General features: G+C 36.2%; 1 protein-coding gene across 1 annotated transcript in view; it reads right to left on the minus strand.

The window, feature by feature from the left end:
- Window positions 1-14971, minus strand: part of PPFIA2 (protein tyrosine phosphatase, receptor type, f polypeptide (PTPRF), interacting protein (liprin), alpha 2) — a 296197-nt gene that overhangs the window by 26358 nt on the left and 254868 nt on the right. Inside the window, exons 18-21 of the mRNA XM_010007993.1 lie at window positions 13156-13185; window positions 12268-12398; window positions 11568-11722; window positions 7131-7224 (exon numbers count right to left, since the gene is read on the minus strand). Coding sequence (XP_010006295.1) covers window positions 7131-7224; window positions 11568-11722; window positions 12268-12398; window positions 13156-13185 — 410 coding nt within the window. The remainder of the gene's footprint in view (window positions 1-7130; window positions 7225-11567; window positions 11723-12267; window positions 12399-13155; window positions 13186-14971) is intronic.

The raw sequence follows: 14971 nt of genomic DNA on the forward strand, positions 1-14971 counted from the left end.
ACAAATTTATACATATAAGAAAGGAAAAGTAAGGAAAGGAAGCTCAACAAAGGCATGCAATAAAAATAATGCACTAGAGAATTCGGCAAACAATTACCAAATCTGATAGAAGTACCATTAGAATTGGATATATATTTGTGATTTTGAGACCAGTTTCTCCATCACGCTCATATTCTACTGAGCTAACTCTAAAGACTGACTTAAACACCTTTGCTGGAAAAGTTTTAATTTTGGACCTTTCAGAGTCTATTGAACCTTAATTTCCATTTCTTACATCTTCTTCTGAATACTCCTTTGGGTAGTGGAATAAACTGGGGGAGTAACTTTAAAAAAGCTTTAATGAGTTGGCAGTTCACATTCACCTGGAGATAATTCTGGGACCTGAAGGCCATTCCAGTCTCCCCATTATTATAGCAGAAGATCAAGAGAGATTCCTTCACTTCCTAAAAGTCTTGTAGAAAGAGATGAATCTTTAAATTCTAGCTTTCACTTTTAGGTAAGACCACCATTTTATCACTATTTTTTTGAAGAAATACAAAAATTCCCCATAGACATACATGCAAGTGAAAGAGATGTTGACTTTTTTCCCTCTGCTGAGTTTTATTCGCTTTTCCCTTAAACCTTAATTCTACAGTTAATCTGTCAGGATATTTGTATCTGCTGGAGATCATAATTTAGAGAAGCAGCTGCATGCATGAGGGTAGATGCTTATATTTATTCAGAAATCCCAAACTGGAGTAGACAATAGGCTTATATGTGTAGATAAGACAGGGACTGAGGGCTTCTTCTGCATTTGTTCGATTAAAAACTTGCAAGTTTCTGATAAAAATATCTCTACCTTTTATGAGGAAAAGCATAAAAAATTGACAAAGGATAAAAAATTTATAATTTTAAATACAAGACTTGAAAAATATTTGAGTTAGATTTAGAATAAAATGTGTTTCAATTTTTTCATCCTCAGAATTATCTGAATAAGGTTCAATAATCCTCTGCAAGATAAATACCCATATATCCTTATATTTGTAATGCTAAAAAGGCTCCAAGTATCTAATATAACAGCAAGATAAATTTCTAACATCGCAAAAGCTTCGACTAACTAATGACTTGAAAGAGTCTTCCAGTAAGTGTTGAAAATATTTGCTAAATAAATTTAGTTTTAAAAGAAAATTCATCTTCATTTATGTCTCAGGGATCAGACACTGATCAGCCAAAAGAAAATCATGGTGGACATAGCAGACAATCCTAAGCTGCATATTAGAATACTGAACACCTCTCCTTCCTCTGCTGAAAGGAGAAAATAGAAAATAATAGCTAGTGAACACAGTATTGTTTGCTTGAAAGGGAGGAAGAAACAGATCAGTCTGAAAGCTACTCACAACACCAAGTAGTTCCTCATAGATGAATTAAGAAGGGAAGAAATTAAATGCAAAACTTCAGTTCTCCTAAACATTCAGTAAATTCGGGAAGGAAAAGGCATTGCATTAAGAGCTACTATAAAAAAAATATATATAGTGTACGCTTAGGATACAACAGTGTTTAATAAGCATTGAGTATACAGGAACATTAGAGGGATGGCACAGAAAAAGACCTTAATTAATCCAATTGGATTCATTTTTTCAGAATGTGGCCAATTAAGAAAATCCTTAGAAACAGCTATTTGCATACTGCAGAGGACAGAGGTTATTTGTAGCCACAAATACACAACGTCAAATTCTAATTGCTGTTGCAGACTTAAAACCTAATTAAAGGGGCATTCTGTGGTTTCAAAAACAACTCAAGGATAACTACAGTGTTTCAAACTTATTCCACGAAAAGGTCTACTTAAATGTTTTTTTCAAGTAGATTGTTGTCAGGGATCTAAAACTCCAGGGTTTTTTTACAGGCAAATCTAAGTCCAAGTGTTCTGTTTTCTTTTGCTGATTTTATTTAAATTTGGATTTATCTGGCAAACAAAAATCTGTACCTGTGGAGTAAATCTCTCCAAAATAGGTTCCATAGGAAAGAATGGTTTTACTTTTATTTTACTTGGGAAATATGAACCTCACATCTTCAGTTTGTTGACTCATCATAACACCACCAGTTGACTAGGAGTGACAGCATTATGACACAGTGCAGCTATTTCATCAGCTACGAGATAAGTAATGATTGTTATTCAAATGCTCATATTAATAAATTGAGGAATTTATCAGCCTCTGGGCTGGAATCCCTTCAGTGTGACCCAGACTACTTGACTTGCATGTAAAACTTTTTTCATGGCAATAGTATGTATTTGGGACTGCTGAGGAAGTGATGGCATAAGGAAGTCTCAAACTGTACTACCAGCATGCACTAGGTCAAATGCACCTCCCTGTGGCAATAAAAGACTATGTAGCCCTTAAGTGTCTCTCAAACCTTGCCTTATGCTGGTGCCTTGCACTGGATCAAATAGAATCACAGAACTGCTAGAGTTGGAAGGGACCTCTAGAGATCATCTAGTCCAACTCTCTCACTGAAATAGGATAACCTAGAGCACTTTACACAGGACTGTATCCAGATGGATTTTTAATATCTCCAGAGATGGAGACTCCCTCATAGAATGCCAGGTTGGAACACAATCCTCAAGGATCATCTTGTCCAGCCTTTCTAGGTATTACTATAGTTTGTATGAGATGGGTCAGCACCCTGTCAAGCTGAGACTTAGAACTGTCCATTGTGGGAGAATTCATCACTTCCCTTGGGAGACTATTCCAATGTTTGACTGTCCTCATGGTGAAAAATTCACGTCTTGTGTCCAATTGGAATCTTCCCAGGATTGTGCCCATTACTCCTTGTCTTTTCAATGTGACTCCTTGTAAATAGGGAGTCTCCCATCTTCTCTGTAGCCACCCTTTAAGTACTGGAATATGGTAATGTCTCCCTGGAGCCTTCTTTTCTCAAGGCTGACCAAACCCTATCTTCTCAACCTTTCCTCATATGGCAGGTCCTCCAGTCCTCTGATCAGCATTGTGGCCCTTCTCTGGACCCTCTCCAGCCTGTCTGCATACTTTTTGTAGAGCAGGGACCAAAACTGAACACACACTCCAGGTGTCGTCTGACCAGTGCCAAGTAGAGTGGGATAATGACTTATGTCTGCTGGTGATGCCCTTGTTGATGCAGCCCAGCATCCTGTTGGTTTTCTTTGCTCCTGCAGCACACTGCTCACTCATGTTGAGCCTGTTATCCACCAAGACCCCCAGTGTCCAGGGAAGCAAACTTGGTTCTATTTGCTGATAATTCAAGTTGGGCTGAGTTCCTTGTTAAGGAAGATTTTTATAAAGGGCATATCATATGATATTTTAATGAATAGGACAGTAAAACATTTATAGAACTTCTATTAAGTGTCTTCATTTGCTACCTGAGATGAGGTCAGTGGAGATACGTGTTTTAAGGAGGATACAAATTATTTTATTTTAGATACAGTGTTACCTGCTCTTTTTCTGAGGTATGGATTTTCTTGTGGGTCACAAGTTAATCAACTTCTGCTGTCCCAGAAGAAACTATACATGTATCTGAACTCTCTGTGAACCTTAAGGGCTTGCAATAGAAACTGGACTGAAATTTCCTACGTGGAGTCCCAGCTTGGGCTATCGTGACAACCCTGAGTGAATGCCAAGGCTCAGTTATTGTGCACTGTCATATTATTTGGTGCAAAAGCACCCACAAAGGATGTTATGAACAGCTGGGATAGTTGTATACAGAGTCATGGTAGCTGAAGTCAACTACAACATTCAGAATTGGAAATTAGGTAACCATTTTCCACTGATAAATCACTAGATAAAGAAAGACTAAGAGAAAAGCTCCATTCCTCTTTTCAGTGATGGATGCCTTCTGGAGACTACACCTTAACAAAACTTGCCATTTAGATGAGTGAAAATTATTTGGATAATTAGGAAACTCCAATTAATTTAATGACATAGAGGGGATCAGTGCTTTTAGTCCTAAGCTCTGAGTTTTCTTGAAGAAGTTACTCACTAGGCAAACAGGCTCTGAGAGTCAGATGACATTATATGCAAAATACTAACAACTTTTGTATAGAATAAATAAAGTGGAATATGAAGGAATTTGAATTACAAAAACGCAGTGCTTTATTTTTTTGTCATACCCAAACATAACTTATTTTCACCAAACAATAGAATAACACTCTGAAAGCTCTGCATACCCCTGACATTAATCTTTTTTTGTTGTTTTCTAGGACTGCAAGTTTAATTTACAAATAGTAAGACTTAAACATTTTTAATATTAACTAGAGCTGTCACATATTTGAAGTCTGAGAATAAATATCTAGGGGTGAATCAGCCAAGTTAAATCCATGTTTTCAGATTATTTTAGGAACACGTTGGGTCTAATTTAAAAATTCTATATAGCTTCTTTAATTACTCTTTGATGCCTTCGGAGACAGACTTGCTCCTAATAAATCTACTGTAATAACCAAATGTTGGATGAATAGAGAGACTCTTGTTTGAGGTTTATAAATGTCTGGTATATCGAGACAATCTGCTAATTACATTTTAATGATACCTACGTAGTCAATTAAAACTGAAATAATTTTTACATCTAAATAGCGTTTCCTAAACAAGAAGCAGGAAGACTTTGAAATTTAGGTTAATGACACTATAATCACCAGAGAGAGAACTGGTCTCTAGAACTATCATAATCTCTCAGGAAACTTTTCAGAGTGAAATGTATTCTTCAGTAATCTGTTCTATGCATGTGTGTTACTCTGGAATACTATAACACATTGCAGTGCATTTTTAAATCCATGAGGCCAGAGCAGGGTCCACACACACGGTGCTGTTCAGGGAGCAGGTGGCTGGAACACCTGTTTGAACATTAGTACCTACTTGCCTGCAGCAGCTGATAACTTAAAACATTGTGCTGCTTCATCCCTGGGGTAGGGACATCCTTGCTCAACTACTGATGAATTTGGATACATTAAAAAAATTGAAAAATTAGGAATGTTGCATGTTAAAGTATTTTTCACTCAAGACATTAAAACGTTACCCATAGTAATTCTTTCAGTTGAATTAACAGGAATTGGACCTTTTGTGATAACTTCTATCCAGTTTTAATTTACTAACTCAAAACTAATTGCGAACTCTGGTGAGGTCAATGGGTACCCTGAGAATATGAATTAGACCTCTCATGTGATGTCAAAGGGAGAATTCTTGCTTTCTTGCACCAGAACTATCATTGAACTGAAAGAGAAGTTTGCTGGGCTGTTAACAGGGCTTAAAGATGTTCCACTTATGCAGTTCCTCTACAACCGTATAATATGTATAATTATGAACTAGTAATGTATGTTAACCTTTTTAAGGAATTCAATGTGAGAAGCTATGAAGACAGACAAATGTAAAGGAACTGGTAAAAATTAAAAATCTTCTTGACACGGGTATGACATATACTGAGGATTAATACTATACAATTCAGACTAGATGAATAGTCATAGTCACAGGAGAAAGATTCCTTTCCTTCCACCAGAGACATTTTTATTATATCTAATCCATAAAGAACCAGGAACAAACAGACAAAGGAGCAAGTAAGGAAAGATCTGAAAAGCAGAAACCATGGAAAAGTCTAACTGTGTGAGATCAGACAGCAGTCTAATACCAGATTACCTGTACACCTATTTTCAGACCCAAAACTTGGTAGGGCCTCTGTTATATGAAGTAGTCATGTCACATATACAGTACTATGTGTCAAATCTTATTTTATCCAGTTTAAAGAACTAACATAAGAGAAAGTGAACTAAGGAAACATATTCATCCCTTCAAAGTGATTTTAATACTGTGGTACCTTCAGTCCATAGAGCTAGAAGATAACTAGAGACTGTAAAAAATGAGCTGCTAAAAATTTAATTATATTCATTATGAAATGTAATGACAAAGATGCATTCTAGAGTTAGTAAAAAAAGCATAATACTATACTCATTAAATCCAAATATTTCTAAGGAACTAATGAGTAATAAAAACATATAAATAAGAAATGCAGGGACAAGACTCATCAGTTGCAATATCCCTGTGAATGTTATTGTGAATTTCTTAATTCAATTTAAAACATTCATTTTCCCTTGGCTAGCACAATGACTGCTTCTCAATCTTTAACTGCTAAATTGACGTAAATTACATTTGAACATTAAAAATAGGTGTGTAAATTTAAAGTTATATTTCATCAGGAGCTTGATATGAAAGTAGTGATTAAAGATATTCTACATATAAATTTAAAGAGAAGCTGAAACAGTATGCCTGTATTCTCTGGATTAGAATTGCAAATTGTCTTGAGATTTTGCAAAGGAACATTAAAAGACTAAAGGAAACCTGAAAACCCAGCAAATTTTTTAAAAATGAGGCTTTCAGGATCCAAATAATAACACTTAAGTTAATGGTTATGGATGAAAAATAAACTTGTTTGCTTACAGAATGAATTTGCAAAGTCATTTTAAAATACCACCTCTTTTCTCTGACACCCTCTAATTACACTGGAGCTGTGTGCTGCCAGGAGGTTTCTTTTGTGTTTGTAGCTTTATTTTAATAGTTTTCTTTAGCTCCTGGCAGCTGCTATGAGTCAATGTACTAGTTTTACACAGAGGTGCACCAAAGACAGCATTAAATTATATAATAATTAATGCAAATAGAAAGCTAGTTGCCATTTGCTGACAGATGAAAAGAAAGTGAAGCTGCTAGGGTTTATAGGGAGCCTTTGACTTCTATAGATAGAAATTATAATATGCTCAATAGACAATGCAGAAAACCTCTTTTTCCCTTCTGAAAAATCTATGTAGTGAGTCATTAAGTGCCTGCATATTTTTAAATAATTGCATGGAAGACAAAAGACACAGAATTCATGACAATATGAAACAGAATATGTCTATTTCTCATATACATATTTCTTTTCACAAAGAAAACAATACTGTACAATTGACAGACTCCAAATATTGTTCCTCTGTATCTTGTATGCAGCTTTAAAAACTTTTACACTGGGAAAAATCATGCTAAGTAGAAAACTGCTGTAGTAGATGGTCTTGCTTCTTACTGCATGGCTGCATAAAATCAATGCAAGAACTGACATTTGAATCAAGTTTGAGCCAATGAAAGTCACATGAAAAAGGCACTCACTTTTTCTTTAGTCTTCGGTCCTTTTCTGCTTGGGTTCCAAGTTTGCCTAATCCCAGAGATTCCTGAACTGCTGCCTCTGTTTCCATGTAACCTCCTGGAAACCAAACCAAAACAAACACCACCATATTTTCCCATAGCTTTTTACCAGTTGGTCCCCTCCTTAACCCTTAAATCCTCCTCCCAACTGCCACCATCATCTATGTTTGTTTCCTTAAGTCATGACAGCTGGTGTATGTTGAGAACATCTATCACCTATAGAAGTATATTCTAGCAAGTGTTTGCTACAGGGAAAAGACTACAAGTAGAGGGAAAAAATGTTTCCTCTTTGTGTTTAGCAGAAAAATATGCAAAGAGCATTCTGATGTCCTCTGCCTATTCTTTTTTTGCCTCCTAGTGCTCAGTCTCATGATCCTAAGTAAAAAATACTCTCACCATTTCTTGATCTTAGTTGGAAAGGTGCACATTCAAGTGCCTTCTTAAGGACTGTCTCATCATTATTATTGATGTATATCATGTCTTAATGTCACAACAATAACATCTTCAGTTTGGTCTCACAGAGAGTCTTAGAGTTTTTATGTTGTTATCCTTGCTAACTCCCAAGCCAGAGATGACAGAAAGCCTCCTAGGTCTCCCTGGAGGGGCCTTGTAGGCACCTAATTCCTGTCAAAGTAATGGGAACTTGAATAACTTGCCTCAAGTGACAAGGGAATCTGGCGGTGATCCAGGACACCAGGACCAAAATAAAATCATATTATATACTAAGGACATGACTGAAATTGTATGATCCATGCTGATCATACAGTGTGTCCACTAATGTGACTTTCCTGGTGCAGGAGCGGAAAGATGCTCTAACTTTTTTATAGCTGCTTGGATTCAAGGAAGAAGGAACCTGCCCATGGAGCTGTCAGTGCAATCTCCTGGCTCTGGCTCCACACTGTCCTCTCATGTGCACATTTACATACGCAGGCAGAGGGGCTGCAGCACTTCTTTGAAGGCTACTTTCCTCCTGTGCTGCTTTCCAGAAGGTATGTAACTGTCACAAGAAGGAAGGCAACGATACGATAAATGTGCTGGACTCCGTTTGGCAACGGAAACTTCTTATTTCTCAGCTAATCGATAGTGAACACTTGTAGAGTGGACAGTGGCCTAATTTAGAAAACACAGTATAAATTAAAATATTTCTGTACTGATTGATTGATTTTAAGTTATAATGTATAACTTATATAGTGAAACAGCATGACAGCCTTTTACAAGTCAGAGTTACTTGCACCTCAATCAAATGAGAACAAAACCTACTGCTGGATCATGTTTATGATGTCAACTTAGAAAAGCCTGGTTTTAAGGTTTCATTTCAAACCAGGTTTAAGTTTAATACTCCTGCTTGTCTAGGCAGAATTTTTCTTTATTGAAGAGGACACTACTTCTGCAAGTCTCATGTTGAGAATGATGCCTCCAATCACAAGTGCAGAAAGCATGAACTAAATACTGTGCTTTACCTCGTCTGCCTTTCAAAGTTTTACAGAATACCTCTTGAAACGTTTCTTGTTGACTCTGGAGTAAGCTTTCAGTTTAGCAAACTTTTGCATCACTATATCACACCCTTCTGAGAAGTATATTAGATAGAGAAGCTCACAGTATGTTAGAGATGGCAGGAGTGTAGTGCAATGAGGGTCTATCACGGATTGGAAAGTATTCTTGGCATTAACAGACTTCACTGTAAAACAAACACATCTGGCCTTTTGAATAATCCACACTACATTGTATTGGATGGAGTGATTGAGCCTCTCAGTATCTTGGACATGTAGACAGCCATGATAAATGTTTCCTGACAAGCTGGCCTTTGCTTACACCATACAAATCAGTTTGCTTGGGCAGGGCTAAAAATCTCTGTAACAAACTGTTTGCTTTAGGGACTAGAATATTTGAAATGTAACACGGGAAGAATACCTAAGTGTCTAGTGTGATATTCCACAGTGAGAGAGGACTGGACAAATTTAAAATCAAGTACATATATAAATAAATAATAAAAAAAAAATTAAATCAAAGGCACTTATGCTCTTCTCCAATAATTTAAAGAAATCTTGAAGAATCTAGAAATCTTGAATCTTGATTGCAAGATCTCCTGAGACATGAATGTGCTTTTGAAGAACAACACAAATGCTTTAGCAGAGATGGTAAAAGAAGCAAATTTTAAAATAAAGAAACTCTAACAAGTATAGCAGGTGAAAACTAAAAATTTTAGAGTTTTGCATGGAATGCAGTGATGAAATCTTTTGGTTGATTGCCTGGATCAGTTGAAGTTAGTGATAAGACTTTGGACTATCCATTATTGCTTCGTAAGTACAAGGATATATTATATGTGATTTTAGAGATACTATAGAAATAGTTAGAGAAGTATTATGTGTATGTACAATATATAGTAAAACTGGGATCCCTAATATACTCCGCACTGGCATGAACTTTCAAAGTAATCCTTGAAGCATAAATGTGTACATGTGCAAATATGCATATAAGAAAAACAATTAATGTTTCTGAGGCTTGAAATTGTTTATTACTTCTTCAGTATTTGATGTTATTGAATAAAAGGTATTTTTTAATTAAAAAATATAAGAAGTATGTATCTAAATCAAACTAGAATGTTTAAAGCAACTAATTATTTTATTGATTTTTCATTACAAATTTAGGTTATGAAATCTATGCAAATATACTTCAGTGCAATAATGATAGGATTTACTATCTAGATGTATATGATACAGTATCTTAATATAAATAGAACTATTAGTTATATAGCTATGCAGATAGTATACCTTTCATGAAATTGATTCAAGAACTACCACCAGGACTGTTATTTAAAAATTTTTCTTTGTGTTTCAAATAATGGAAACTGCCACAGATTTTTTTTTTTTCTTTTGGTATCTTAAAAAATAAGATTAGAAAAAATACCCTATAATTCAGCTGCTCAAAGTGAACTCAATTTCTAAAAAATACTTTGTTCTTATATCTTGTCAGTTAGCAGTGCTACTGTTAATTTTATATATGGTTGTAAACCTAGTTTATTTCATTAAAATGTGCATTATACTGAAATATTTGCTATTGAGCTAAAGGATGGAAACCACAAAAATGTCATTTAATTGCAAATCTTTACTCTTCTTTTTGCAATTTCATGAGCTAGTGCTGGGAATTACAAATAGGCTTTATATAGTTACACATATGTCTTACTAATCATGTTGTGTATTATTAGGAATTAATCTATTGCCAGATTACATTGCTCCTGAGACAATCTTTGAAGCTGTTATTTTTGTTCCACATTGCAATGAAACCACAGGAAAAACCATCATATATATTATATCTTTTCCCTCTATATTCCTGAGTTACTATGAAATCATAGATTATTATGCATAATCCATCAGTATCAATAAAACTGGTTTTATGGAATGTAAATGTGAATTAAGAACCCAGTCTAAAGTTATAAAATTATCCATCAGTGCAGATGGTGACATGCAGGTGTATCTGAGAGACTCATTTAATAGATTCTGAAATACATTGAGCTATGAAAAAAATTGAATAAAGCAGTTTCATTATTCCCATAGTGAGGAAAAAGGTAATTTGAATTACAATTAGAAGCTACGGGGTTTTTTTGTGTTGTTTTTTTTTTTTTTTGTGGGGTTTTTTTGTGTGTGTGTGTTTTTTTGTTTGTTTGTTTGTTTTTTCCAAGAATGCAAGGTTGTCACTGGCAGAGAGAAGAAAGGTTGGAGTATAAATGGAGAATGCCCACTCTTTGATTTTACTCTGATACTTTGGCCTTAATATTACCTTACTTTATTCTGTACAATTTTAGATATAGATTTGCTAGTTGTGAGGACATGTTTTAGTATGAATTTCATTTTTTAATTTCAGGCTTACATATTGCTTAAGCATTTACAGTTATTGCAAACTCTTAAAATTCTTTTGCAAGTGTTATGTGGTCACCACAGCAGTAAAAATGTAATGCCTCATAGATTTGCACTATGTGACATCTTCATGATTAGGAAAGAGCTAGTATTTCTATTTTACTGTCTCACCTATACTAATTTGATGCTTGTGTTTGTGTGTGAATTTATACTAATCTTCATCTATCTTAGAGTCTAGCCATACAGAACACAGCTAAGGATTTAATTACCAATCTGGGCAAGCACTCTAATTCAAGTGGGTACTGAAGTGGTAAGTGGGGTGAAGAGGATGACTATAGCAATTTGTGCCAGAATTCTCCTTTCATTTGTGTCACAGCCACAGCAAACTCCTGACAGAGTTAACTGCTGATAGCTGTGAAATTTAATGTGAAGGCTCTGCCAGACAAAAGAAAAAAATAAGCAAATTGGAAACTGAAAGGAAGCAAAATTAAAAATGGGAAAATGATTGTGAAATGGTGACCTTGGCTTGTTATCACTAATTCCTTACTGAGCTGTCCAAGTCGTGCCTTCTCTTTTTTACCGAACAAGCGTCCTATTGAAGACTTGATTCCTTTCTTCTTGGGAGCTTTGTGCAGGGAGTCCTGGCTGCTATTGACACTGCCAAGACCAATGCTTTCTGGCTCCAAGGAAGCAGGCAAACTACTACAAAATGATAATAAAGAAATGGTATAGATAACATGTAAAAATTTGCAGGTAATTTTTTACTATCTTCTTAGCAGCTCTGCAAACAAATTAATCTGCTATACTTTAATAATGATCACCCAATAAATGAAGCAATTACATAATCTTTTAAAAATTATTTAGCAACACATAGAACAATGCAAGAATACATTTTCTTCATCAGGCTGACTGGATTTTATTTTTAAAAAGGCTGAATATCAATAAATATATTTAATTTGACAAGAACAACTGATGAAAAAAAGGGTTTGTCTTTCTAGGATTTGCAGTGTCTCTGCTTCTAGTGCTGATCAAAATTGTAGCTCAAACCAGAAATAATCAGCATGTATCTTAGCACTGACAAATGCAAGAGACAAAGGATAAGTTTTTCTGTCTCATGGCAGGGGAAACAATTACCAAGAAGAAAAAGGAAGAAAACGGGTCATTTTGGAACAGTTAAACAACACATGATTTGAAAAATAATATACGGTAAACTTTGGATGTACCCATTCATGTTACAAATATCTTACCTTCTGGCATCATTGTGGTATGAGGAAGGAAGGGTATGAGTCATTCTTATAGCTCTGGGTGTTGGAGGAGGAGAAGTTTCACATTTGATTGTGGCTTTATCTTCACGCCCATCTTCTTCAACAACTGCAATCTGGAGGAAAGAGACTCCATTGAGAGCAGACATGCTTTTCAAGAAAGTTTCGACATATGCTGCACAAATTTTTCAAGTGAACTGAAGCATGTATGGATTCAAGTGCAGTTTTTTCAGCAAATTGTAAGGATTCTTATTTTTGAAAGAAATTATTGGGAAAAAGCAATTGTCTAAATATGACATGTACATATTTGAAAGGAAAGAAATTACACTCAGAGAGCAAATCCATTCCTTTTATGCCAAACACGTTGATCCAGTAAAGGTCTAAACATGAAAATAACCTTACAAATAAGTGGGCATATTGCATTAAACAGGATTATTAATGTAAACAAAGTTCCTCAGGGAGGTAAGAGAGAAGGTAAATACAGCACGTAATGATTTATCTTAAATACTGTCTCCTCTCCTGTAAGGATAAATGCCATCCATATTCAGTGCCAATTCTGTAGCTAACTTTGTATTGCTCCAGCAGATTTCAAGCAATCTGAATCTGGTTCCTGCAGCAGGAAGAATGGCCAAAATACATTGAAAGGTAATTATTTTGTGGCCACACTTGGTTTTTAACTCAAATATTCCTTTAAATGTGTGCTGGCGGGTCTACCACTTCAAGATACCACTGGTGCCTTAGCTGTGGCCCCTGCAAGACTTTCCAGGAAGAATTAAAATGATTGTGTCCAGGAATTGAACTTATCAAAATAGCAAAGGAATATGATAGAAGTGCTCTCACAAACTTAAAAAATAAACAAGAACAGACTCATACCTTTCTCCGATGTTTCCTTAGGTCACTTGGCTTTGGTTGGTAACAAAAGCAGGAACAACAACAAAAAAGATTATTTAATATATCTTATTTGAGCATAGCAAAATGCCACATATTCATTCTTCTCAGAAGTGGGAAGCAGATACTTCATTAATTTAATACTATTAATATTATATACTAATTGTACATTTGGTGTCATAACGTAAGATAACCCCAGACAAATAGGCCATTCTGGGGGAGCAGTTATTTTTAACCAAGTTACAACCTCCTTCTGTTTCATAAGCTTACGAAGGAATGGGACATCACAACCTTATAGTAGTACTTTTTATTTCTGGAGTTCTCACACAAATCCTTCCACTACTCCCAACACAGAGATATTTAGCGTTTTTTTAGTTTTATCTGGTATTGGAAATGTATTGGTGTCTCACCAAGTATAAGCACAAAATACCATCAGCAAATAGCATGGCTGTGGAAGAGGTATTTCTCTGCAGTTATCCCATATTAATGTGACAAGCATTTTCAGTAAATGGATATAAATTCACTCATCTTCTGCACTGTAGTATTATATGGAAGAAGAAAGCTGCTAGAATGTGCCTTGATCAACCCCCTTTTAATTTTTATTTTTGGTAGATGTCTCATTCATTCAAGCAAAGCTGAAGAAACTGCAGAATTTATCTCCTCCATGGCCTGAGCCATGGACACTCAAGCAATACTGCTACTGCAGCCAGTCCCTACAGCATCATTTGGCAATTTGAGCTCTAGAGACTAGGTCTCTACAGGGCTCTTCCCAACTGATACCCTGTTGTGTCTGTCCCCAGCCACTGAGGAGAAGGAAATATGCAACATTCAACTCCCGCTGAAACAGTGCAGGGCAGAATTGTCCAGAAAATGGTTGATGTATTTGATAGTGAGGGTGAGCAAAGGGCTGTGCTGCTGAGCATGCAGTGTGGTGCTACTTCTGCGGCTTATGGTAGGTCAGGAGTTCAACTGCAACTCATACGACACATCCATCTGAGCTTTTCCTGGGTACCAGTGAGGCCACGGCAACCCGAAGTGCAAAAGCTATGCTGTCATTTTGTATTGAATCTGACAAATCTAATGACCCAAAGCTACTGCATCCAAATCAAAGCCACTAGGCAGTGCAGGTGACAGCTGGAAGGCCAGTTTAACCATTGTCATTTATCTGTAACCAGATTCCTTACTTTAAATGGCTGGTGAGCGAGCCAAACTGCATACTGGGGAAGGTGCTGCTTTGATGAGGTGGGTGGCACACCTGCCTCCTCCACAGCCACCTGTGACAGCACCATTTTCATTGCTGCTGTTCAACAGTGGGAACTGTTCAGCAGCAAAGGATCAGGGCTGCAGTTTGCCTCAACTTCCAGGCCTGACCTCCTCTTGCAGTAAGAATTTAGTGTCTTTGGTTCCCAGGAAAACACTGTCCTAAACTGGGAGGGGTAGAGGTGGATATGAGTAGTTGTCAGTACCCAGGAAAAGTGAGTACTCAACTAGCTAATGGTAAAGTCCCTACTTCCAGCTGAGCAGAATGAACAGCCAGGCTCTACTCTTAGCTGTTCTTAGCAACCTTCTCAGCTAGGAGAGCTGCTTTCTGCTTTTTTATGAGATCAAAGCTCATTTCCCCTCTGCTAAGAGGCTCCACAGGGAATCTGTGCTGCTGCTTCCCAGGAATGGACCACAAGGGGACATTGATGACATTTAGATTATCAGAGAAACAACAAATAAAAACTGGTGTTACACATATCCTATTCTCCTCCCTATACATAGAAAACAGCAGAGCAGGCTGCTTTGATTCTCTTCTAGT

This window comes from Chaetura pelagica, unplaced genomic scaffold, assembly GCF_000747805.2.
Source record: "Chaetura pelagica isolate M959 unplaced genomic scaffold, ChaPel_1.0 scaffold50, whole genome shotgun sequence".
In the NCBI taxonomy this organism is placed as follows: domain Eukaryota; kingdom Metazoa; phylum Chordata; class Aves; order Apodiformes; family Apodidae; genus Chaetura; species Chaetura pelagica.